At 42.8% G+C, this 27,996-nt stretch overlaps 1 protein-coding gene and 1 long non-coding RNA gene across 3 annotated transcripts; one reads left to right on the plus strand and one right to left on the minus strand.

Moving 5' to 3' along the window:
* The first annotated feature begins 20,156 nt into the window (after positions 1-20,156).
* On the plus strand, positions 20,157-27,805 carry LOC124262182. Of its 2 annotated transcripts, none has more exons than XM_046696647.1 (2): positions 20,157-20,422; positions 26,563-27,805. In XM_046696647.1, the coding sequence occupies exon 2, from the start codon at positions 26,571-26,573 to the stop codon at positions 27,330-27,332; it is 762 nt and encodes a 253-aa protein (XP_046552603.1). In that variant the 5' UTR covers positions 20,157-20,422; positions 26,563-26,570; the 3' UTR covers positions 27,333-27,805. The 2 variants fall into 2 exon arrangements, with proteins under 2 accessions (XP_046552603.1, XP_046552595.1); XM_046696639.1 differs by lacking the exon at positions 20,157-20,422 and adding an exon at positions 20,434-20,766.
* On the minus strand, positions 22,778-25,160 carry LOC124262199. Its single transcript, XR_006894518.1, has 3 exons — positions 23,681-25,160; positions 22,961-23,064; positions 22,778-22,851 (listed from the first exon to the last, which is right to left on the minus strand). It is a non-coding gene; the product is annotated as an uncharacterized LOC124262199 (long non-coding RNA).
* Positions 27,806-27,996: the final 191 nt, after the last annotated feature.

Genomic DNA, 27,996 nt, shown 5'->3' on the forward strand with positions numbered 1-27,996 from the left:
GTAATGGCCTGATATTGTTCCTATAACTTTAATCTGTTTTAATTTTAATATTTGCATTTTGTTTTTATTCATTTGTCGTAGCATTCAACAGAATCATTGTTTTCGCCGTGAAATGTAATGAGACAGACAACATGCACTAGGGTGTGTGTGCGAATTATGATTCACATTGGCAAACTATAAAATGTCTAGATATTACAGTTCTGTTTTAAATTCACTATAAGTATCAGCAGATCGTCTGCTTTTATTTAGTTTCAAAATGCATACAAGTATGATAATAAACTAATTAGGATTATAAGACCAAATACAAGACGCACATTGACTAGTATCTACATACTGGTGAGTGGACATTAACCATGGGAATGTAGCAAGAAATTTATCGCGCAGTATTGTGACTTCGACCCCCACCTCGCTTCCGTGGAAGAAATCGTTATGTTATAAGTTGTGTCATGCAAAATCCGTTTGGTTATAATTCCAATACATATTTAACTACGAGTAGAAAGTAGTCTTGATTATCTAACTTGATGAAAACAAACTATAATCTCATTAATTCTAACAGATTTTTTATTTTTAAAAATGGCGGCGCCCTGTCGGGAACATCCGCCAGTCTGAGGATAAATGGTATTTAGGTTTGTTTTCACCGAGTTACAAAATCAAAACTACTTTCTACTGGTAGTAAAATATGTATTTTATTGATGGCCAATAGGATTTTGCATGACATAGCCTATAACATAACAATTTCTCTCGTGGCAGCGAGGTGGGTTTCAATATAATACTACTTACAATATTATTGTTACTTCGACCACTTCCGAGGAAGAAATCGTTATGTTACAAGTTGTGTCATAGAAAATCTTTATGGTCATCAATCATATGCATATTTTACTACAACTAGTAAGTAGTTTTGATTCTTTAACTTCCGTGAAGCGATCTGAACACAAGTAAGATATCGTTTCAGGCTTCCACAACGCTCGCTTCGCACTCACAAACATAACCCATTTAGCACGAACTGCGGGGTCCTGTGGAAATATGTGCATGGGGACACCATCGCCCGACCCCTAGGAGCAATTGACGACAAAGCAACGATTCGGCATGTCGTCGTTGATGTCGAGAAATCATCAAAATGATGAGCGTGCTACACATTTTCTATACAACTAACTGAAAATCGTTCCTCATATGACGTCACTGCAGTGCTCTGGCGACAGAGTTACGTAACCTGTCTGTGGTTTCGTTGGCGGGCGAGAGGGAAGCAGGCGACCTTTTGGCCACTTTTAATCGCTCGGTATTAATTAACCACAAGTTTTTAAAGAATAAATTTGGTGTTCCGCATAAGACTAACCACAAATCTTTCATATGTAATGGTTAAAAGAGTAACAAAAAACAAAGTTTAGTGGTTCTTTAAATAATTGTTAAATGTTTATATTTACGCTTCTAACCACATTCACTAAAATATATTTTCATGTCTTCTTTTCCTTGACTATCTATCATCCTCTGCCTCCGTGTCGAGGTTAGACATGTCAGTGGCAAGGGGAAGTTTCCCCCACACCTTGTCATACGACTCTGTAATTATTGAAGAACACTTTTGATTAACTCATCATTAACGAGTATGTCAGATATGATTAACTAAACTACCCTGATTAGCTGTATGTCGTTTACTTACCACTTTTGTATACATGACTGTGATGGTATAGGATTTCCATGTCTCCTTGTCGGAGAGGCAGCAGGTCTTCACTCCCCTGTCCAGTTGCTTACTGTTCTGGAAGTTGGACTAAAAGTAGTACTCTCTTCCGTGGAGCCACGTCATTGGTCTTTTGAAACTTGACTATGTACTACATTTCCTGTCATAAAGCACTTGTCACTTGAATTTACCGATTAGAATGGCATCTTTACTACTATTTACAAAGTTGTGTATGTACTTAGTATTATCATTGCACTGTTTTCTGTACCAATGAAACAACATACACACTTTACTGAATGTTTAGATGTAGCAAAGGAAGTGCAATAAATGATTCTTTTTCAGGTAAGAGTACATATTTCTTTTGAATTTGTGATAATCCCCCAACGTACAGATGGCCACTTTAATGGGAATCTTTAAAAATTCCACTTGCTAAACAGGCAATTTACCGACAAAAAGAAGAAGAAAGTTCAAGTACATTCCTACAGAACTTCCCTGGGATGTATTTTGAATACAGAGTTAGCTTATCTGACAGTTTGTTTCTTGCAGTTGCTTCTATTCTATGTCCTACAGAAACTGGACCCTTCATCCATTAGAATAACTAGTGTGTTCATAACACCAAATGCGTTTAATGAAGTGGAAACTGGGTAACCTTACCTATTGATAATTGAGGTGATCCAAATAAATAATGCTCTTCATCAGCCATTTCATCAAATACATATATGTCAAAATGCGATGTTGGGGAATAACAAAATGTCCTGAATCGATCATAGTTACCCCCATCATCACTGGGGAGGAGGAGGAGAACAGCAGATAATAAGAGATTAAAGTTTTGAAAACCCCGCCCATTTTCAACTTACATGAGTGCACATAATTTGTGTTTAGAATGAACAATTTTATGCACGTTCGTATGTTCATATTTACCAGTCATCTATTTCAAGTCTACCCAAGAGTCAATATTCCAAAGAAAGAGACATAATGTTCGTGACACATGATAGCTTTATATGGAAAGCTATCAGCTTTGAACAAGAGCAGAAAGTCTGCTAGTAACACTAGCTGTTTAACAGTCGTAAGCCTGAAAGTAATTCATAAGAAAATCACAATGAAACGCTCTTTAATCACACTGGACAGACTACATACTGATTAAATATCCGTTTCTTCGATCAGACCATTCGGAATATCCATGCACACAGACAGATTATTCACAGGGTTATGTTCTCTTCGCGACAACAATCAATCACAGTAGCTGAAAGGTAAATGATTTGTAATTGATACAAGCCCTTTTGGGACAAGATTTGCTGGAATTAATCAATCGAAATGAAAAGGAAACACGTAAATCTAGTGTAACAAGACAAAAACGGAAAACGCAAAACTTGGAATGCAACACTTTGTAACACCAGCACGTCGAGTCAAAAGTGATATCTGTATCATAAAAAACTTTGCATTAAGCTTTGCAATATATAAAAATTGCCGTTCCACTAACCGATCTTAGCCCTACGCCAATCGTAAACCCCTAAAATCCCAATCTTAGCGTGACGTTACGATCGGCATACCGTTCCACTAACCAATCTTACCCAAGTCAATCGTAAAGTTAAGATTCAAAGTCTAAGTTGCTCATGACCAACTTAGGATAGCTAAAATCAATCGTAGAGAAACCAAAATGGTGGCTTTCCTATTCTATGTGAAAAATAAGAGCGAGCATTTCACCGTGAGCGTCCCCTAAAATCCCCCATGAAATGAATTTGTATATTTCTGTGATGTAAACAAACACTGCACTGAAGCCTTACAAATGTCAGGCCAGTCTGACCACTGTCGTCATGGGAACACAACCGAGCGAGTCGGTGTAACACATTTGTACAACAATATTGCAACGTCATGGTTAAGAATAGGGACGGGTCATGAAGTGAACAATGTTCTGAAACAAAAAGATACAAATATGTTTGATTTCACGTGCGCTTATTTGGTGGGGGGATTCTAAAGGCAGGCCGCGTGTTATTCAAGACCACTGACAGATTCTAGATACGTTATAGAGGATGCCTCGTCACGCCTTGTTTATTCTGATTGACAAGGTTCAGGCACATAATAAAAGCTCTGACACAATTGACATTTTTAAGTCCAGACTTAAAACCTGTTCTCAGTATATTACTTATAATCTCGGCTGTAAATACTCTCGTGTAAATTATCTGTACATAGCGCTTTGAGCATGCCCCAGGATGTGGAATAGGCGCACTATAAATATGCATTTATTATTATTATATTATGCCTGATACCCAGCGTTCACACACACTTGCACCTGAAACCAAGGTGCTCACTACCCTAATATTTTGCTCTAGGTTTTTTCTCCACGTTTACACTTGGTTGGAAAAATACCCATGAAGGCCCGGATTAGAATATTGAACTTCAATAACCCATGCTTGTCGTAAGAGGCCACTAACGGGATCGGGTGGTCAGGCTTGCTGACTTGGTTGACACATGTCATCGGTTCCCAACTGCGCAGATCGATCCTCATGCTGTTGATCACTGGATTGTCTGGTCCAGACTCGATTATTTATAGCTAAGATACATAGCGTTCACTAACATGAACGCTCATGTTAGTGAACGCTATGCATCTTAATTAGCTAGATTATTTACAGACCGCCGCGATATAGCTTGACTATTGCTGAGTGCGGCGTAAATCTAAACTCACTCACTCACTCAGTTGGTTCGTAAACTACTTCCATCATTTGCTAGACTATGCAAAGGGAAATAACTCGTGCCTCGCATTCCTCTATCTCTCGCACGAAAGAGTCTCGATCTAAGCTTGGATCGGATCGTAAGATCGGGACCGGCTACGATCGGCCTAAGATCGGTTAGTGGAACGGGTGTAACTTTTAGCTAAGACGATTGTTATATTGGCGTAACTTGCTAAGATTGATCTTAGATAAGATCGGTTAGTGGAACGGCACCCAGGATCGACTTGCAATACGGTAGGCCATGTCAAGCGACTGCGTTTGTATATGCGTTCAAAGGCTTTGGCGACTTCGTTCGAATCTGTTGTTGTCAACGGTTCGGCTTCCTTGTAGTGACTGGCGACGTCGACGACGGTCAGGGCGTACTTGTAGGTTTTGCGCCTCACCCTGTCGTGAGGCAGAAACAGGAGGTCGGCATGGTGGACTCGATTCGGCGTTGAAATGTCGAATTTTCTTCTTGGGATGTATCGAGGCGCCGGCAGGTAGACTTGCCAGATGGCTTGTTTTTTTAGCCAGGCTTTGGCTTTCTCTTCCGAGACTCGGGCGGCTTTGGCGAGTTTCGAGATGGCGTCTGCGCCTTTCCAGTACCCTCGCAGGCTGTAATAAATTTTCTCCATGATATATGTACATATGTGTGCGTAAGCATTCAATTATTCGATACGCGTGTGTGCCTGTACGCGTAAGTTGTGACTCCGTCGATGGCGATCCATCGTTTCGTGTCCATGGGAGACAGCGAGGTCTTGTTGATTCTCAGTCTGTATATCCTATATATTTTTATTTTTGTGGTGCTTGGCTAAACCACCTTTTCTACCGGCAGCGATATTTTTAGGATTCTTGGTGGTGGTAACTTGTTGTATCGGTGTCGTCATTGCTTCCTCCTCCGTTGGTGTTGGCGTTTTCTCCTGCGGGTGCGTTTCCATGTTGTATTGTGATGGCCATCACGAAGATTTAAATAATACTCCTGCATTTTTAATTGCAAAATTCATAAGTTATAAAAGCTTGTAAATGATTAGGCATCATGACATATCTGTTAGGTATTTCCCATCTGTATTTTTGATATTTTTGTATTTCCAGTTACGAAAACTAACTATCCGATATGGATTAAACTTACCTTGTCCTTCGACAAACTGATCATAATCCCTTGACACTCGTTAATTATCCATTCTTTGGTGAATTTGTGATCAGGGCCGAGCTACATGTTTTGGTGACGCCCGCCATTTTAACTTTGTGACAGCCAGTCTATTTCGCAACGGGGTTACCGCTACTTTTGACTCAGCTTAGTGTTTTGCATTGTAAAGTTTATGTAATCTTGTGAATTACGTAGAGGAACCCAGAATTGTACTTGATGATGTATCAGGTCATGTTTCAAAGCCGATGTTAATTCTGACAACGGGAACTATGTGATTCTCACTGTTGTATTCATACGCGATGTTCAGCATCATTATTTATGAACGTGTTTTTCATAAATATGACTTCCAGTGCCACTGTCAAATTGTATAAGGGGCTGAGTCATGTTTTTAAACATCTTATGTGTCAGATAAACTCCAATTGCCTCCTGACATCTGTAATCTTCCTCTTTGAATTGTCCATCATAATTCCCAGCCGATGCTACTTGTTGATATTACGTCCCCTCAGCAGGCAGCAAGGACGTAGCAAGACGTAGAGAGACGCAATTGTTGATCTTATGATATTGGAAGGCAATTAATGAATTAATTACACATAATTAATTGGTTGGTAAAAAATAGTCATTTTCCTACCTGATTACCTCCTGAGATAATTCGCCTTCCTCTTTATTTCAGTGGTTTCATGTTGTGAAAGTAGATCCCTCAAAAGAATAAGGACGTAACGGGACGTAATATCTCGTAATTTGATTGGTCTAGAACTGACATGTGACCATTTTCTCACACCTATAAATACGGTGAGACCCATGTTGGGTCATTCTGACTTTGGCAGTCTACAGGTCAGTTTCTAACCAAGGGCAGATAATTCAGCCCAAAAGTACATCTTGTCCTTACATAATTATAATAGCTGATGCTATAGATAGACTGCACTTTTCGAACACAGACGCAAATTAATATCTTAGTAACTATCAAGTTATTCAGATTACCCAGATAATTAAGCCATCACTATATCTATATAACAGTAAAGTCAAAGGTCATACTTATATTGCCCTAACACTGGTCCATGCACATAAACCTTAAGCTTGAGAGGGATCTACTTATTAGAAAGAGCATTGTGCTGAAGTACATTTATACCCATAAATAAAAAGCTATTTATTCATTGAAAAGAAGTGTTTGACTCTTCCTGAAAACAAGACTGACAAGGTTTATTAGAAGTTTGAGTCCCGGCCGCCACAGTATATTATTATCATTATTATTTTTTTCTTCTTTAAATTGACAATGCTTTGCTGTGATGATCGCCCGGTCATCAGAGCCAAAAACATGACATTTCTGTGGTACAGCATGCAGCTGACGGCGCTCAAAGCGTGGTCGATGAATGGATCTTTCTCGAGATCTTCCCACAGGTAAAGTCGATGTTCCGGTGGAATGGGAAGGAAGTATGACGCTACGCCGGCGTAGACCTGCATTATGACAGACCCTATGGTTTTCGTCATTTCGGCGCCGAGTCTGGCTTTGTACCTCGCGTACAGCTTGTCGATTTCTTCGGCTGGCATTTTGTGAATTTTATCGGGAGTGTGGTCGCCCCCACCACCCAGGTATTGTTTGGCTTTGCCGCTGACCGCGAGCGCCACCAGTCTCTCTCGCTTGTAGTTTTTATTATTATTATCATCGTCATCCAACATTTGTTTGAGCAGTTCATCACACTCCATGTTATGATGTAACAAGAGATTTTTAAGTCTAATAAAATAAAATGCGATGCACGCGAAACACAGCGAGATGAAAGTCAAGTTGCACACAACGATAGTTTCGAACATCGTTTTTGCTTGCGTTATGCCAGAATTTGCTTGAATTTTGCTAGAATTTTGCTTTTAAGCTAGCAGACTTTATACGCCAGGGTTTGGTTGGTTTTCAACAAGAGTTTGGTGTGTTTCGTTTCGGCGAGCTGTTTTTTCATTCGTTCTCGTTCTTGTTTGGTCAGGATCACGTCGTTTTCTCGCAAGAAGTCCTCGAACGAATCGCTGTCCTTGCAGTGAAACAGGGCGACCCATCGTGTCTGTTCACGTAAATTTTTCAGCACCGAGTTAAATTTCTGCATCAAAACCCAAACGCTGTGCTTCATGTGTTGGCCCGAGAAGGACAGTTACGACAGCGCGTCTCGTTTTTTAACCATCTCCTTGTTGGCCCTGCAGTCGTCCAGGATGAACAGCGTCGATTCTCCTTTCTGTTTGTTGTGGTAAGCACGCAAACAGTCCTGCAGACGAATTCCAGGATCGATTTTTTGTGCACGACCGTGTCCATCATCACCCACCGTCTCCATGTATGTCTTGTTCAACCGTAAAGTCGGGCAGAGAATGACGATGCGGTCGAACACATTCTGATAGTAACCTTCCAGTATGTCGAGCACGAATGCCGTCTTGCTGCACCCCGTCTGACCGCACATGATGGGGGCAGTGAGGATCGGATTTTGAGCTTTTTGGTGATTTGGATGGTAATCCACTCGCTGCCATTGTCGATGTGACGTCCGCTGTCGTGTAGTCTGTCGTCGTCCGTGGATCGCATGTCCAGCCACAGCGTGTAATGTTTATCCAGGTAACCATCAATCATCATGTAGGATAAACTCAGGTCTTTGACAACGTGGTTGACTTCTGGTGAGTGTCGCCTGATGGCCGGTAGTTTTTTTATCTCGTCCCACTGCTGGTGAGCTCACCTTCGACGGTCACTTCCACTTTCGTGATCTTGGGATTCCAAGTGAGTTCGCTGTCTCTTCAAAATGGCTCGTATTCCGCCACGGGAATGATCAAGATGCCTTTCATCGATCAAGCTGGCACGTTCAGGTTGATGTTCCACAACGTGTCGCTCTTGTCCTGGACAATCGTCCGGTGCCACAGCACACAGTCGTACAGGATGGACAGCTTTCCCGAGTACTGGGTGCAAATCTGCCAGGCCAGTTCCGTGCTTGTGACCATGTCGAACTTCAGCGAGATGTTGTCGACGCATAGCTGGCCTCGGTGCCGTCCGGTGTGAACTTTGCCGTAGTCATTGAACGTGAGTTCGTATTCCAACCGGTCGCCCAGCGCGGCCTGGTAAAACGACATGTGCCCCTCGAGCAGCTCGAAGTCGAGCGGTATGCAAAACCAGTTCCCGTACGCCTTGGTGATGGCTTTGTCCCATCGAGCTTGTCTTGCGTGAAAGCTCTTCCCACACGCATGTCGTTCGCACAGCAATTCCCAACAAATTCCTTGATACAACATGTCAGCGCGTTCGTTCTTGATTCTCCAGAGGTCAGTGTAACAGTAAAACACGTCGCTGTCGTCGATGCTCAGGACCTCAGTCCCGCTTATTTTGATGTTGGTTTTCTTGACAATGGCGCGACCCAGGTTGCAAACGTTGGTGCGTTTGTCGTTCATGGACTCCAACGTGATGTGAAAAGACAGTCGAGCCGTGCCAGGGACGGTGACGTTGTTCACGCCCAGGTTTGGGAATCGAACCAGCAGCATATGGTTTTGATCGATCGTGCTTGGATTGTTGGTGATGGTCACTGACTGACGCATGGCTTTAACACCCAGGGGTTCTCTCGATCTTCGGAAAGGATCTAGCTTTCGTACGTATTGCAACATTGTTTATATTGAAACTATGTATATTATAAGTTTAATATAAAAAAAAAGGCTGACGATCCGCGATGAACAAAGCCTGCGAGATTATGGCGGCGCACGACCAAAACAACTCCCGCCGAAGGTCGTCTCAGATCTGCAAAACTTAGGGACCGAACTTGGTGATGCCGGCGCTGCTGATCCGAGAGAAATGCCACAGTGCGTCAAAGAAGCATCGGACGAAATCAAAAGAATATTGGTCACGTACTCGAACGAACCCTTGCACGGTTTCGAACTTCGGGGTCTAGAGGAAGCCTTGAAAAACGTGCGCGGAGAACTCATGAACAACATGGGTAAACTGAACGAAATCGATGAGCACATCGCTCGCAAGAAAAGAAAACTCAGGATCGTGGACGATGACGAAGCCATGAAAATCATCGAGAAAAGATTGCGCGACCTGGAAGACGAGAGACGGACCAGATTGGAAGTTGCTTCCTCCAACCGGGAAGCCCTCCGATCACAAATCAGTCACGTGCATAAACCCAACGACTGAGTCTTGAATGAGGACACCACATTGGCCGACAGGATCCGAATTCTGTTCCGGGAAGAAAGAATCACCATCGCCAGAGTTCTCACGGCTTTGGGCTCCATCATATCGACCCTGGTCGTATCGCTGACGGGCGGTGGTGGTACACCACCAACACAAACAACCCCATCATCAGGCGACGACGTCAGAAACTGGATAAAAAAACATTTGAAATCTCTCGGCAAAGCCCTGGCTAAACTGGCCGGCAAAGCTGCTGAAGCATCTTTTCCTGGTTGTTAGGCTTCTTGTCGAAAAACCGTCACGTGGCTCGGTCAAAACCTGTGGGCTTACATCGTCGCCGTGGCGGGTCTGGTGTACGTCACGGCTAAGGAATTTTTAACCAAATGAGGCACAGACCGACCGCGATAACAACAAAAACCACACACACACACACACACACACACCCCCACACACACACACACACACACCCACCCCCACCCCCCCGTCCACCACCAGCGCTGTTTTGCGACCGACATGCCGCTGATTGTTTACCTGCACGTGCGGGGGCAGCTGTAGACTAACAACTAGTCTCTGAAATGAACATATTTTACTGAAAAATGTTCAAAGTAAAAAAATTTATAATATAATGAAAAGGAGCCCTGAGACTTTCTTCATTTCCTGAAGCTGAGGAAATCTAGACTTGCCACATTTTCTAGACTTGCGTGGGCTTTCTTGGATATATTTGCTTCAGGGTCTGTACGAGAGACTAGGGCAGCTGCTGCTTTTGTTGGCGTGGTGGTGCTACTTCTACTTCCCGGTGTCGGTGCCACGATGCCTGTTTCGTACTACGACATGACTCGACTCGCGTTATTGACGTGCTGGTTCAAGCCCAACTTTTGATCGCCAGTGGCGATGACGATTTCGTTGTTGTTGCCCACCACTCTGTTCACCCTCAGTCTCATGTCGCTCGGAGCCATGTACAGTCTCCCACCGAACACGTAGTCGCATCCTCAAAGTTAACCATGACCTGTTTCTGCGCGTCGTAAGCTGTCCCTTCACGACCAACGATGCTGGAACGCGTTTGCGTCTGAGCGCCCAGCACGGCCCACACGTACGTTCGAATCGAACTGTTCAATCTGACAACACCGGCACGAGTAAACCCTTTCGAAGTGTTCAGCATGTACATTTTCCAATCGTCCGCAGGTCCCTGCTCAAACCTCCGAACGCGGTAAAGCTTGTCTGTCGTTGAAAGCCATGTAATCGTCGTTCCACTCATTCGTCTTGACGTAATGATACGACTTGTAACCCAAATCTTTCACCTGCTGCTTGCTGGCTTCCACGAGAGACATGTTGTGAATGATGGGAATGCCCAAACCATGGTTCGGACCCGGCAAACGCCAATCGACCGTCTTCGGATCTAGTTCGAATTCATCGCGAACGCGTTCGTACGCACGTCGATCGTATGGATTGTTTATGGCATTCCACGCCTTGTCCTGCGGAATCGGGGCGCTGATTTCTTTCAGGATACGTCTGATCTGGTAGTACACGTGAAACGTGAGTACAGACCGACTCAGCGCATCACGACGAGTGTCGTTCAATGTCACGCCGCACCCAGTGGCCGTGCACCACATGGCGAAATTGAATTGATTCTGCCAGAACTGCATCGGGTTGTTAAACCAAGCGTGTACCGTTTTCACATTCGTGACTGAAAACCGTAATTTTTAAATACGTCGATGAACCGAACTATGAAATGTAAACCATCCTTTACATCGACCACAATACTCAGAATAAATCACTCCCGGTTTGTACATATTTGAATTGTTATATTTTAGTATACATATCTACTTTTTCAATATGTACGTGACGCTTCCGGGAATCACGAGCGGCGAGTCCGTTCAACTGCTGCACGCGATCGATAACACGTCCGGTCAGCTTGAAGTCGCGCTCTGCGACATCACCTACTACTCACGATGGACCAACATCAACGGCAGAAACAACAGGCTGTTCGTCAATAACGCCCGCAACCAAATAACGGACAACTACTACAGCGTGTGCTCGCTCAACGAAGAAATCTTCAAACCCGTGGTAGCCGAACTCAAAATGAACGACTCGAACAGCATGGTCATGTTAACCAACAACGGAAATAACACTTTGGGACTCATTCGGCCGTTGGCTAACACGCTCGGGTTGACGTCGAACGACATAACACCGGAAACCACCGTGACCGGCACGAAATTACCCGATCTCGTTCCGTATCACATTGTGTGCATTCATCTCGATCAGCTCAGCACGACCGACAACGTTCAAGGCGAACGACCTTCCACACTGCTTAGAGACGTGCCGGTGAAAACGGTAAAGTACAACGACGTCAGAACCGAATCGTTTTCGTCGCGGCATTACAAGAAATTAATCCAAGGCAACATCACGGAATTGAAAATATCGGTTTTAGACGTTAAACACGATCCTGTAAGTATAGGGTATCTCAGCGCGACGCTGCACATACGGCAATGACGGAGTCTCATGGTCCAGGAACACGTGTCAGAAAATGCGCCAACATAGCGATCTCCGACCTCGGGGACACGCGTGGATTCGACGAACCCTGAGTCGATGGCAAACTGTACGCCTTGCAACTGAAGAACAGCATTTACAGACGCGTCGAACTGCCACCAGCCCGTGGTGGTGGTGGCAACGACCTAGGCGATTTCGTCGATACCGAAGGAGCGGTCAACAACACTCGGTACGACCTGATGCGCAACGACGAGGACGTATGGACGATAACCCCAGCGTTCCGCGGCAGGCCGTTCCACATCCGTCTCCAGAAACACTCAGTACACTCTCATCTTCAACCACGACAACAAATGGGTATTTGTGCCATCCCAAATCGACTGGAATCTCAACATCACGCTCGACTCTCCCAACGTTTTCACGGACAACAAAGATCACTACCTGACGAAAGTCGTGAACAACGGAACGCTTCTAGTGGCTTACGTCCCTACGCAAAGACGCAGCGTGATCGTCAGCACGTTGAGGCAAAGAGTAGCCCACATGCTGTCGAGCAAACCCGGGACGCAAAACGTGGGATTGCAGATGGTGTCGGAATTCGACAGCGTGGTAGACGTCCTGCAAAATCTGCCGGCGAAATCCATGCTGTACATCCAAGTCCATCTCAGCGAACCGCCATCGGCGCGTGACGTCGTCAAAATCGTGAAAGGGATCGAAAACCCCGGGGGACCAAACAACAACAATACCAAGTTTGCTCCGTTTCCGTGCAGGTGAACGTGGAAGACACGATATCGCTCACCAAAATTTTCCTACTCGACAACATACATCTCATGGGTTTGAAGTGCACGTTCGAGGAATTATCCGATAAGCAATTAAAAACCATTTCGTAATACATTATATATAAACGAGATGAACCATCATCATCCCAACATCACGCTAGCTGATCTCGGGGACACGCGGGGATTCGATCTGCCCAGCGAGGAAAACGCCTTGTACGCCATGCGCTTACAAGATAACGTGTACAAAGGACGAGAAGTCATCATCAAATTTCAGTTGAACTGGATTATTAACCTGGTCCTGACCACCCCCTATCTTATCATGGATAACAATGATGGTGGCGTCTCGCTAAAACATAACGGGATACTGCTGGGAGGTTTAATCCTGTAAGATTAACGTGGACGAGCGTAGCGCCATTACCAGATCAAACGACTAACATGTTAGTCCCCAATGAGAAAATAGCAGCGTTATTTTTACTAAAATATACTGATGTGCCAGACTCGTGGATCAGTGTGATACAAGGTTCTACTCTTATTATCGAAGTATTTCTTGGAGATGCCCCCGGAGTAGATATAGACGGGTTAAAAATACTCTGGCATGATCGCCATCAACAAAAACGTTGTCGTATTTGTATACAACAATTATTATATTTCAAAAGGATTTTATTGAACTCCAGACCATTTATATACTTGTACCTCATCAGCTTAAAGTATATTCATCAAACACTGACTGACGACCAATTAAATACTATTTTATATATATATATATATATATATACACACTAGGACACACAGGATGGGACTGTACCCAGTTGTGGATGAAGTAGCAAAAACACTGGAAAACGTAGACTGGTTTCGTTTTGCGACAGATATGCGAGATCAAACAACAACTAGAAGGTGAACGCGATACGCGGTCGGCATTACAGAAAAAATATCACAGGGCCGTCAATTCCGTGGACGGTGTTGACAGCGCTCTGGTTTCAGTCAGCATGGGATTAGGCGTAGCAGGTGTCGGGTTATTATCCACAATCGTGGCCGCACCCGTGGTGCTAGGCATCGAAATAACATCCGGAGTGGTAGGGTTGATGGGATTGACCCTTAAGTTCATATCTCGCAGACTGCAACGGAAAGCATTGAAACACAAAGAAATTAGAATTCTAGCCGAAGCGAAGTTAAACACGATAGACGATCATATTTCCACCACGCTCACCGACTCTAAAATCTCCTAGGAAGAGTTTCGTTTGGTGCTATCAGAAATGGCAAAATATCACAGAATGAAACAAGAGATTCGAACCAAGTCTCGTAAAAACGCCGTCATCAGCGAAGACGAGAATTTTTTTTCATAGAACAAGGGAAGGAACAGGCCCGACAAGCCTTCATTACGAAACCAAACAAATCATCAACATAACGTAGCCAGCCGACCAGTCAGCTGTAGGTGAACAGCCGATCAGAGACACACACTGCGACTCGCCCACAGTTGTGGTATGGTATGTTCCTGTGACTGTAAACACAAAGTGTGAACATCAGAATCGTGGTGTCTATATATAGTCTGAATTAGGACAACTGAGTGTGTCAAACTATCTTGTTTGCACGTCTGGGTTCTATAATTCTCCTGTCACTATCACATTCAAGTCGCAAAAGTTCCAGTTGTTACTGCGTTTCGAACTCGCGACCTCAGGATTGTCAATCCAAATCCGTTACCTTCACACTAGTCTCTCGTACAGACCCTGAAGCAAATATATCCAAGAAAGCCCACACAAGTCTAGAAAATGTGGCAAGTCTAGATTTCCTCAGCTTCAGGAAATGAAGAAAGTCTGAGGGCTCCTTTTCATTATATATATTTTCTTTTACTATGAACTTTTTTCAGTAAAATATGTTCATTTCAGAGACTAGTTGTTAGTCTACCTTCACACCACGAGCCACTGATAGTGTTGAGCGAGTAAGAGCTACTTGTCTATGCGAGCTGTACACATATAGCAATAGCGAGATAGAGACAGTCATTCTAACCATATTTATTACTCCAGAGAACGGGATTAGGACACTCTCGAAGACTTCATTAGATTAATTAAGACTTAATTACGACAATACGTTAGACATTTAGCCTTTTTGACAGACGGACCCCATGCTCGCTCAAAAGTCAATATCTCCTAAACTATGTCACCGATTTTCTTGAAATTTGGCATGCACCTCAGTAGTAGTATACACAATGGGGCTACGGGATTAGGGACTCCTCAAGGGCTCAATTTTTTAAGCCCACAGCGCTCGGAGGAGCAACCACCCCCGAGGCGACCCGAGCCTTTTTCCCGACCGACCCAATGCTCACTTAAAAGTCAATATTTCAGAAACTATTCGACCGATTTTCATCAAATTTTGCATGCACCTCAGTAGTAGTATACACAATGGGGCTATGGGGTTAGGGACTTCCCATGGGCTCAGTTTTTAAATTGAGCTCTTGGGGAGTACCTGGTCCCGTAGCCCCATTGTGTATATACTATTTTATGTGTGACTGCCTGGGCTGGCCTGTGGCTTGTCACTCGGACAACATCCTCATCTATATATGCTGTAACAATGAATAGTCCAACATGCTGACTAGATGTCCATCAAATGAAACGGTAACATCCACATTGAAGCTGATACGGCTGAAAAAAAAGACCTCACAATTCTGAACATAAGGACGTTATTCATGCGACACAACAGTTACTGCAGCCAGACATCTTGGTGATGCGTGCGTAAAATCACTCAGACCAGTGTTCTCCCTCTGAATGTACCACACTTATTTTCTGTTCATGAATTTCATGTTTATTATGGTGGCTGATTCTGGCTAGTTTAATCATGTCACAGATGTCGTTGTATGTACGCCTATTTTTATGTTTTAATTCCTTTGATGAGCGATTCCAAGAGTAGGGTAGTATTATCAAGATGGATTAAGAGGCATGGATAAAATACAACTAGTCCACTGATATGTGCAACATATTTTTAACTGATTTTCATGAATTGTTTATAATGCAGTATGACACAATACATAAACAGATTGAAGAAAATGTGGAAGAAAGTGTCAAAGCATTAACTGATCTCTACCAGGCTGCAGCAGATAAATTAAAGAGAGTTTACAATAATTTTCTTCCAGTGAATTCCAAACAGCCCCCTGGTGGGAACCCGAATTAGAGCATGTCAAACAAATACAAAAGACAAATGACAAAAGAAATACTCAGCTCTTAGAGCACATAGGTCAAGGGGTGAAAACATTGAATCGTATATATATCAAAAGAAACTTTTTAAATCTACATTTCAACAGAAGAAAGACCTATATTTTCAAGATCAAAGGGGAAAACGTAGTGACTCAAGAAATGACCCTAAACAATTCTGGAGTGTATTAAAATCAAACTCACTTTCTCGCTCAGACACTCCTAATATTCCTGTGAAAGAATGGCTTGATGCTTTCAGAACGTTATACATTGTGAATCTGTCAATGATGTTATTGATGAGACATTGTGTGATGACATTAATGACAACCTGGTATCACAGTTGAATGATCCCTTTTCAGAACATGAAGTATTTTCTAGTCCTCAAAACATTTAGAGTGGCAAAGCAGCAGGATCAGATGGGATAGCTGGTGACTTTTTCAAGGCTTCTAAAAGTTATATTACACCATTATTAACTAAACTATTCAATAAGTTATTTGAAGATGGCATTTACCCTGAGACTTGGGGAAAGAGTAGTATCTGCCCCTTGCATAAATCTGGAAGCAAACTGGACCCAAACAATTTAAGAGGTATTTCTTTGATGTGTAAAATTCTTACCTCAATAATCAACAAGTTACAAGAGTGGTGTGATGACAACAATTTAATCTCAGAGTGCTAAGCAGGCTTTCGACATGGTTATTCAACCACTGATCATATATTCACCTTACAAGCTATGGCAATCAAGTATTTATCAAAGAACAAGGGGAGATTCTATTGTTTGTTCATAGACTTTACTAAAGCTTTTGACTGCATTAATCATCAAATATTGTTCAAGAGTCTTATAAGCATTGTTGTGAAGGGGAAATTTATGAAATTTCTGGTCAAGATGTATTCATCAGTATGTGCTTGTGTCAGAACTGACACTGGATTGTCATCTTATTTCATCTGTAATGTTGGCACAAGGTATAGGACTTGTACAGGATACATCATGTTCTGTATAAATCTGAGTTATATACAAGTAATACATTTCTACATTCCATCTCCCAGAACGGAACCGAGTGCGGGCTATTTGATACGACGGAGTCACGTGAGTTGTCAAGCGCGCTCAGTTCAAACCGGGCTGGCAGGTGTTGTCTATTCAGGGCAGTACGCTATACATAGCTCTATTCATTTAGGATTTTATTTGAAGCCGAACGCGTAGCGTGAGGTTTCAAATGATTAATATAGAGACTATCAATTCGGTCTAACATTCATCTAATTTCCAAACAAAGTATGTTTATCTCCATTCTACCATAACAGATTTAACATCGAACTTCCTCGTCCTGCGGAAGACACTGCGCAATCCGGCATGGTATGAGAGGCGAATTGAACTCGTCTGATAAAGGAGTGGTAGGTACCGTTCATATTTTTTAAATATTGCAACATAAAAAATATTCTGTCCAAAGAAAACAAACTTCTGTTTATTCAATGCAATAATGTAACACCTAAGAGCTTGGTTTTTATAATCATAACTCCACAAGACCGAAACCAGCCTATTGTTTTGTGTGCCGTATTACTGTATCCCCCTGGCCACAGTATAATGGAATCGTCTGACCTACTTATTTTCTTGGAAGTAGACAGTTACGCAACAGTTTGAAATGGCGGACGAGCCAGTGTTTACATTTTGCGAAAGGTTGAAATTCGAAGTGACAGTGGAAAATACTTGATTGACTGTCGAACCTGAACCCTGCAGAATCGAAGAATACACCCTTTTCTGATCGACCTATAACCTGTAACTCATCAAAGACTGTTGATTTTTATGACCGGCGAGTAGGGGTGGGTATTGCAGAGAATTTCCATATTGCGATATATTGCGATGCGAAAGCATGTATTGCGATATGTATTGCAATATATTGCATGAAGTATTTTTAAACAAAAAACTACTTACAATCGAGGTAATTCTTGATTTATAGAGCAAATACACAGCAAAATCACTATGCTTGATTAAGCTTAAATAACAACTTTTATTCATGATTAAAAATAAAAATGTGAATAATATTTGGCACAAATGAAAAAAGGAAATATCCGAACATTTCCGAGTGTTACGAAGTTTTCCGAATGCGAGTAAAAAAACCGGTTTTCGATCAGCGTATCGCAATACGTATCGTTTTCATGTCTGAACCGGTAAATACCGGTAAACCGGTTATATTGCGCAGCCCTACCGGCGAGTGTCGATCATGATTTCACGTACGTGCCTCCACCTTGGCATGCGAGGAAGAGTGACAGTGCAGCTTTGTGTACATGCGACTAACTTGGGATTCCTTGGAACATTGTTCTCATCATTTGGGACTGGATTGTGGCCAAGCTTTTCAAAGTGTAAGAACATAGCAGAACAGCCTTCGGGGAAGGTGGCCGAGAACTGAATTCAGTTTTTGACATTTTGAACGATGCAACGGGACATGATGGAGCATGAGCGGCAAATTTTGTGTTTCGCCTGACCGTTATCTTGCGAATTTCTCATTCTAAACGGAAACAAATATACCATTTACCAGGTAGGTAAATGTTTACGAACGTTTTGCCGCACAAATAGGGATAGATAGGGATGTATTTTTACAAGGTTTTCTGATTTATATGTTAGATATTGTTTGTTTATGTTTGGGGCTGTGTATTGTAATTGAGTTTGAATATTTTTATAATAGAAGGTAATAATTATGATAGTGAGGTCCCCTAATAATTGTGGAGGAAAAATCGTATAATTGTATTTTTCGAGTTTTAATAAATGTTTCATCAGCATTACCATCAACGAGTGTCCTTCCTTTGCGAAAGCGAGGTCAGATAACATAGGAAGGTCACGAGTTTCGTATAATTCGTATGTAATGAGACCGAGTGTGGTATTTTATTTATTACCCACGTCTTACATGCATTAAATTGACAAAATAGCGTTTTTTTGTTATTTTTATGGTTTCAAACCGAAACCGGTTTCATAAAGAGGTTGCGGAAGAGTTTTATACTGTAGTACAATATTTGCATGACGTCACACTGTAATGACGTCACTGCCTTGGTAACCGACGTCACGATGCATGTCAGTTGCCATCGCCTCGTACAGCCTCCTACAGTAAACTACTCCGTAGCACCCCGTTTCTTGGTTTGCAGTTGCTTCATTCGGCTAACATCACTGGTGGAATCATTGGGTTTATGTTTTTCGACGGATATGATGTCGCAGTTCGACTCACAATTAAACAGCGATACGGCAACCAAAAGGAGAGTCCGCTCCCACCCTATATACTCACCTCGGAATTTGTTCCACGTTTCTGACTATTTTTATTATGGGCTCATACTTATATCGACGAATGTGTCCGGTTAATGAGCGCAAAATCAGCTCTCATATCTGACACTAAGGTTCTTGTAGCTATGTTCTATTCCTATTCTTTGCTAATGGACGACATACTCTATATTCTGCGATCATACACTGATCTGTGCCATTTCTGCTCTCTCTCTCTCTCTCTCTCTCTCTCTCTCTCTCTCTCTCTCTCTCTCTCTCTCTCTCTCTCTCTCTCTCTCTCTCTCTCTCTCTCTCTCTCTCTCTCTCTCTCTCTGAGGTGAGTGACAGTGAGGCGGCGGACCAGGGATGACTGGTAGAAACATTGAAAGTATTTCTGTGTAGAGTCATCACATGTATTCTCTGACCAGGTGGTACTTCCTAACCCGCTAACACCGCCTGACGCTGTGACAGCGTGACACCTGGCGTGCCTGTGGTGGCTGGTTAACTAACGGTAGTCACGCTAGCTATTTTCCCCATACACGCCATTCATGCTGAACAACATCAAATGTCACTTACACTTGCTGGAATGATAGTCACAATGAATTGATACAATCTAACTGTCTACTCCATGTAGAGAAAAACTACCACTATCCCCGAGGCCCTTAAGAACCCCTTTGTCCTCGCCGCAACCCCGTAGTCAAGCTGTGTCCATTCAGATGGAACCATTCAAACACACACCTGGCACAGTGCCCAAATCACTAAAGTTACCTGTCGTTACCTATGTTTCGCCACCGAGGCGGTTATTCCCCTTTGCATCAAGTAGCACATGCAACATTCACAGATACTTATGCCGTGTCACACACTTTTATTGCAGGTGAAACAGTCATTCGTCTTCTCATTTATTTTCGGAATATGATCAGATCTCTGTTTGTGCGAGGCGAATGAAATTTTTCATGGCGAGTCACGAATTTGAAGTGGAGGAGGTCTTGGATTCCGGACGCTACCTGAGCGATGTGTAAAAGTGGTCAAGCAACGCAAGAAAACTTGTCAACTCTCACTCTTGGCCAAAAGGACGCAAACGTAAAGGTAACACGTTTCTTGTACGGATACCGAATACTGACTGTGTCGTGTAAAACACGGGGTCCGCTTATTTAGTGTAATCACCTGCCAACTGTACTGGTCAGTAAGCCTGCTGTATGGCCATGGAATAATTACTCGTATGTTGAAACATATTTACCTAAAGAATTTCACCTACGAGGATCTGTGACACCAGGAATGACTCCCGTAAGTCCAGATTACGATTACATGTAGTACAGGAAAGTATCAGCTGCACGTGGTGTGATTAGTGGGTCCTTCTATGAAAGCGTTCATTGTACTGGCATACGAAGCCACCGACACGGTCTGGAAGGCAACTACAGATTACGTAGAAGGTAGGTTGTTTACAAACATTTCCTTTGATAGATGGTGTGATGAGTGATAGGAGCAAGGCAAGTCAGGGAGAGAAGTGACATTCTCAACACTGAATGGATGCCGCCTTCATTAATTGGTGACTTGGTTACACAGGGACAAAAAAACAACACCACACAGGGTACAGATCACACAGTCTGACGTCATGTATGTAACACACCACCACACAGGGTATAGATCTCACAGTCTGAGGTCTTGTATGTAACACACCACCATACACGGGTATATTTCACACAGACAGACGTCATGTATGTAACACACCACCACACAGGGTATAGATCACACAGTCGGACGTCTTGTATGTAACACACCACACCACACACAGGGTATAGATCACACAGTCTGACGTCTTGTATGTAACACACCACCACACACAGGGTATAGATCACACAGTCTGACGTCTTGTATGTAACACACCACCACACAGGGTATAGATCACACAGTCTGAGGTCTTGTACGCAACACACCACCACACAGGGTATAGATCACACAATCTGACGTCTTGTATGTAACACACCATCACACAGGGTATAGATCACACAATCTGACGTCTTGTATGTAACACACCACCACACAGGGTATAGATCACACAGTCTGACGTCTTGTACATGTAACACACCACCATACAGGGTATAGATCACACAGTCGGACGTCATGTACGCCACACACCACCATACACATTGTATAGATCACACAGTCTGACGTCTTGTATGTAACACACCACCATACACGGGGTATAGATCACACAGTCTGACGTCTTGTATGTAACACACCACCATACACAGGGTATAGATCACACAGTCTGACGTCTTGTATGTAACACACCACCATACACAGGGTATAGATCACACAGTCTGACGTCTTGTATGTAACACACCACCATACACGGGGTATAGATCACACAATCTGACGTCTTGTATGTAACACACCACCATACACGGGGTATAGATCACACAATCTGACGTCTTGTACGTAACACACCACCATACACAGGGTATAGATCACACAGTCTGACGTCTTGTACGCAACACACCACCATACACAGGGTATAGATCACACAATCTGACGTCTTGTATGTAACACACCACCATACACGGGGTATAGATCACACAGTCTGACGTCTTGTATGTAACACACCACCACACACGGGGTATAGATCACACAATCTGGGTATAGATCACACCACAATCTGATCGTCACACAGTCTGAGGTATGTAACACACCACCATACACGGGGTATAGATCACACAGTCTGACGTCTTGTACATGTAACACACCACCATACACATAGGGTATAGATCACACAGTCTGACGTCTTGTATGTAACACACCACCACACACTGGGTATAGATCACACAGTCTGACGTCTTGTATGTAACACACCACCATACACACAGTCTGGGGTATAGATCACACAATCTGACGTCTTGTATGTAACACACCATACACCACACACGGGATATAGATCACACAATCTGACGTCTTGTATGTAACACACCACCACACAGGGTATAGATCACACAATCTGACGTCTTGTATGTAACACACCACCACACAGGGTATAGATCACACAGTCTGACATCTTGTACAGAACCTCAGACACACTCAACCCTGACATTATGTACAGAACCTCCACCACCCACATCATGATGTACAGAACACTCCACCTGACATCATGTACAGAACACTGTACAGAACACCTGTCATCCACCTGACATCATGTACAGAACACTCTCCATGTACAGAACACTCCACCTGACATCATGTACAGAACACTCCACCTGACATCATGTACAGAACACTCCACCTGACATCATGTACAGAACACTCCACCTGACATCATGTACAGAACACTCCACCTGACATCATGTACAGAACACACCTGACATCATGACATCACCTGTACAGAACACTCCACCTGACATCATGTACAGAACACTCCACCTGACATCATGTACAGAACACTCCACCTGACATCATGTACAGAACACTCCACCTGACATCATGTACAGAACACTCCACCTGACATCATGTACAGAACACTCCACCTGACATCATGTACAGATCACCCACCTGACATCAGATCATGTCCACCTGACATCATGTACAGAACACTCCACCTGACATCATGTATGTAGAACTCAACCTGACATCCACCTGACATCATGTACAGAACACTCCACCTGACATCATGTACAGAACACTCCACCTGACATCATGTACAGAACACTCCACCTGACATCATGTACAGAACACTCCACCTGACATCATGTACAGATCATGTACAGAACACCCACCTGACATCATGTACAGAACACTCCACCTGACATCATGTACAGAACACTCTCCACCTGTCATCATCTACAGAACACTCCACCTGACATCATGTACAGATCACTCCACCTGACATCATGTACAGAACACTCCACCTGATCATCATGTACAGAACACTCCACCTGACATCATGTACAGAACACTCCACCTGACATCATGTACAGAACACTCCACCTGACATCATGTACAGAACACTCCACCTGACATCATGTACAGAACACTCCACCTGACATCATGTACAGAACACTCCACCTGACATCACCTGTATCATGTACAGAACCTCACCTGTCATCATGTACAGAACACTCCACCTGACATCATGTACAGAACACTCCACCTGACATCATGTACAGAACACTCCACCTGACATCATGTACATAACACCACCTGTCATCATGTACAGAACACTCCACCTGACATCATGTACAGAACACTCCACCTGACATCATGTACAGAACACTCCACCTGACATCATGTACAGAACACTCCACCTGACATCATGTACAGAACACTCCACCTGACATCATGTACAGAACACTCCACCTGACATCATGTACAGAACACTCCACCTGACATCATGTACAGATCACAGCACCTGACATCATGTACAGAACTCTCCACCTGACACCGAGCAAGATACATGTAGGATATCACCTTTAGAATCTATCTTCATCATTTAGAATCTACCACCCACCTTATATATCAGGAGGGATGACTCCTTGTTTTAAACATATATCGACATCTGGTGAACAGTTTAAACACACACGCGCAAGCTTACTTGCTTGCAGAAATGACTCAACATACCATCTTGAACCCAGTTACATGTTGTTCTCATAACATCATAGCATTTTTTGTATCAAGATGCTTAAAATGGTATACGTAAATATGATATTTTCTGTTTGGAAGATTTTGAAGTGTTAAGAGAGAGTTTATAAGTCCAGTAAATGCGACCACAGCGTGGCATCATCATTTATCAGCTCGCAGTGCAAGGGACGTGACCTTATCTCTGCTGGGTCCAGTCCCAGCAAGTGTTTATTCACAGGGTGGGTTGAGCTTCACACAGTTAAGTAGATCTGTATAAATAACCACTCATACATAGGAAAGTGCACGTCTTTTCTTGGGAAAGTTCACTGCAAGGCTTCACTAAGCAAAGTAGCATAGTCTCATTACTTCTCTTCTCAGCCTCGATGAGATCAATGTTTGATGAGATAAAAACACATAGCGTGACATATTTACTTGTATTTCTTCTGCTGGACAGACTACATCCTTACATAACACAGTTCATTGCTATAGCAAATCGTCACATCCTTACATAACACAGTTCATTGCTATAGCAAATCGTCACATCCTTACATAACACAGTTCATTGCTATAGCAAATCGTCACATCCTTACATAACACAGTTCATTGCTATAGCAAATCGTCACATCCTTACATAACACAGTTCATTGCTATAGCAAATCGTCACATCCTCATTCAAGGGAATGCACTCTGAACGACCGCTGCACCGAGCTTTGTGCAGTGCGTTGAGAAGAATACTGCTGAATCATACTTGACAGAATCTCAAATTCACGGCATTTTTCAATATTATTCATTTTGGGTAACAATTTAATGCCATAATTCACTCCAACAAATCATTATCGTGTATACTGGGAAACAATTCAGCATGACATATACAGGTGTTTGACTACCAATGTGACCAAGTGGGTATATTCCATCTGAGTAATAGTCATTATACCATATATGGACATTCCCGTCCAGCGTCCCTTTCCATTTGAATAATAGTCATTCTATCATACGGAATGAATCCGTAAGATAGAAAGCCATAGTTCATGACGGCCTGTTTGAAGGAGCTACAGGGATTAACTGCATAACAGGTAAACGCATAGCTGGCGAAGGTTTGTCCTTCAGGACGGGTGACAGGAGGCACTGACTATATGTCACTACAGTTTCTATAGCTCTACTGTAATCTAACTGCTGTAAATATCTACACTAACTGCTGTAAGTATCTACACAAACTGCTGTAAGTATCTACATTAACTGCTGTAAATATCTACACTAACTGCTGTAAATATCTACACTGAAAACTGCTGTAAATATCTACACTAACTGCTGTAAGTATCTACACTAACTGCTGTAAATATCTACACTAACTGCTGTAAAAGTATCTACACTAACTAAGTATCTACTAACTGCTGTAAATATCTACATTAACTGCTGTAAATATCTACACTAACTGCTGTAAGTATCTACACTAACTGCTGTAAGTATCTACACTAACTGCTGTAAGTATCTACACTAACTGCTGTAAGTATCTACACTAACTGCTGTAAATATCTACACTAACTGCTGTAAGTATCTACACTAACTGCTGTAAATATCTACACAAACTGCTGTAAGTATCTACACTAACTGCTGTAAGTATCTACACTAACTGCTGTAAGTATCTACACTAACTGCTGTAAGTATCTACACTAACTGCTGTAAATATCTACACTAACTGCTGTAAATATCTACACTAACTGCTGTAAGTATCTACACTTGCTGTAAGTATCTGCTGTAAGTATCTACACTAACTGCCGTAAGTATCTACACAATTCGCTGTAAGTATCTACACTAACTGCTGTAAGTATCTACACTAACTGCTGTAAGTATCTACACAATTCGCTGTAAGTATCTACACTAACTGCTGTAAGTATCTACACTAACTGCTGTAAGTATCTACACTAACTGCTGTAAATATCTACAGTTAGCACTAACTGCTGTAAATATCTACACTAACTGCTGTAAGTATCTACACTAACTGCTGTAAGTATCTACACTAACTGCTGTATATCTACACTAACTGCTGTAAATATCTACACTAACTGCTGTAAGTATCTACACTAACTGCTGTAAGTATCTACACTAACTGCTGTAAATATCTACACTAACTGCTGTAAGTATCTGCACTAACTGCTTTAAGTATCTACACAAACAGACCTGTTGTTGGGAGCGATGTCGGGTCAGATACAATGTATTAGATACACGATCGCGACTTGTGAGATCGGAATCACTGTGGTAGTGTTATCTGGGGATGTACATCTATGATCATGTACATTTTGTAAAAACATCAAGCGAGACTTTCATCTTCCAGCAAACCATTGTTTATATCACGAAAGTTTTGTATATTTCTCAACCACACGTGAAGTAGCAGAGCTACGGCTGCCCTAAGGTACTATTTGAAGATGTGTCTACACTGTTACAGAAGGTTTATTGACATGAAGTACATCGCCCTGTGGCAGATGAGAAGGACACTTGTCTTACAAATACCAACGACAGCATAGGGCAGCAGCACAGAGTGTGTCATTTCAACACTATATAATGGGTACTACAACACCGATTCTCTCTCATATTAAGCTTATACATGTGTTCTGTGTTTACAGCAAGGAGAATGCCGTCCATATTAAGCTGCTTCTGTGTGCAACATCGACACACTATCATAACACGGAAGAGGAACAGCCGTAAGAAAATATTGACCAGGAAGTCCGACTGGAGCGACGTGAGCAGCGATCACAGCTCCGACTCGACACCCAGGGAACATAAGGAGGAAGCTGAGATGGTGGCCCGATTGTTGGACAATCACAACCTGCCCCGACGCCGGCACGTAGGTGACATATTCCGTGAGGAACCTCCCGCCACGACAAAGGTGCCCTTCTTACAACACAGTGCCTTCAACAACAGTGCTGAGGACCGTATGTCCGGTTATGTTCCAAAAGCTGTGGGTGAGATGTCAGCCTCCACGGCCTTGACCGGTGCCAAGTTCGATGACTTCTTTTCTGACTGTCGCCTATATCCAGCATTAAACAAGTTCGCCAAATCCACAGACTTGAGTGACCAATCTGCCAGTTCATATCCGTTAGACAGAAATGAACACACGTCATCAGCTGTCACAATTGGCACTGCGAACGTGTACACTATCACACCTACACACGCACAGATCGCAACTGGCAGAGAGGACGGACGGTTTGATGACTTCATTAGAAGCAGCATGCCACCGGGGTCTCCAGTTCCGTCTGTGACCGAGATCGGCCTCAACCCGGATAACTCACAGCAATCCGATGTGCTAGAAAACGCAAGCCCAGCTAGATATATGGGTTCTTATGCAAAAGATCTTGAGAAGATATTCGAGTGTGACGGTGATATTCTGTACTAATGCTTCTCTACATGTCAGTTGCTTATAGTGAGGTGTATGGAAACCTAATGTTCGTCAACGTAATCCATCTCGATTTGAACTCTTCTTTAAGGTGAAACTGATTTGGCGAACGTCCACAATACGACATCATGAATTGCAGCACGCATCTAGTCAGTTCGGCGTCGAGATGTGACAGCACATTGTCTTCAAGATACTAACACAATCACTGACATAAATTTATATGAAATATGTATTATTGAAAGACGGTTTCCGGTGATGTAAAACTTCAGCAGCAGTAGATTGTGTCCTTCTAAGTGTATTAGAATACGCTTCCCAAGTGACATGAAATCAACAAGATTTGCTGCAGGTATTAAATGAATGCAGCTTTCCGCATTTTAGGGGAACATTGTCACTTTATTGTGTAATTTTCGTCCGCTTAGACATATTTCACATGCGTGCGTCAATTTGAATAAGCAATATGATGTTACATATTACCCCTCTGTTTCCTTGGTCTTTCTTTACAACAACACATCTGACGTCACAAATTACGTCACTGGCACAAAATCAACAGAACTGTCACTTTCAACGTGTGAGATTCGCTTTTATTAACTTCAGGGTCTTTTACTTCACGTTAATAAAGGCCAAGAACCTTCACTTCAAAATATGCCGCGGTTGGTAATCTTAC

Source organism: Haliotis rubra, unplaced genomic scaffold, assembly GCF_003918875.1.
Source record: "Haliotis rubra isolate DU_JTF1 unplaced genomic scaffold, ASM391887v1 Scf12, whole genome shotgun sequence".
Lineage (NCBI taxonomy): Eukaryota > Metazoa > Mollusca > Gastropoda > Lepetellida > Haliotidae > Haliotis > Haliotis rubra.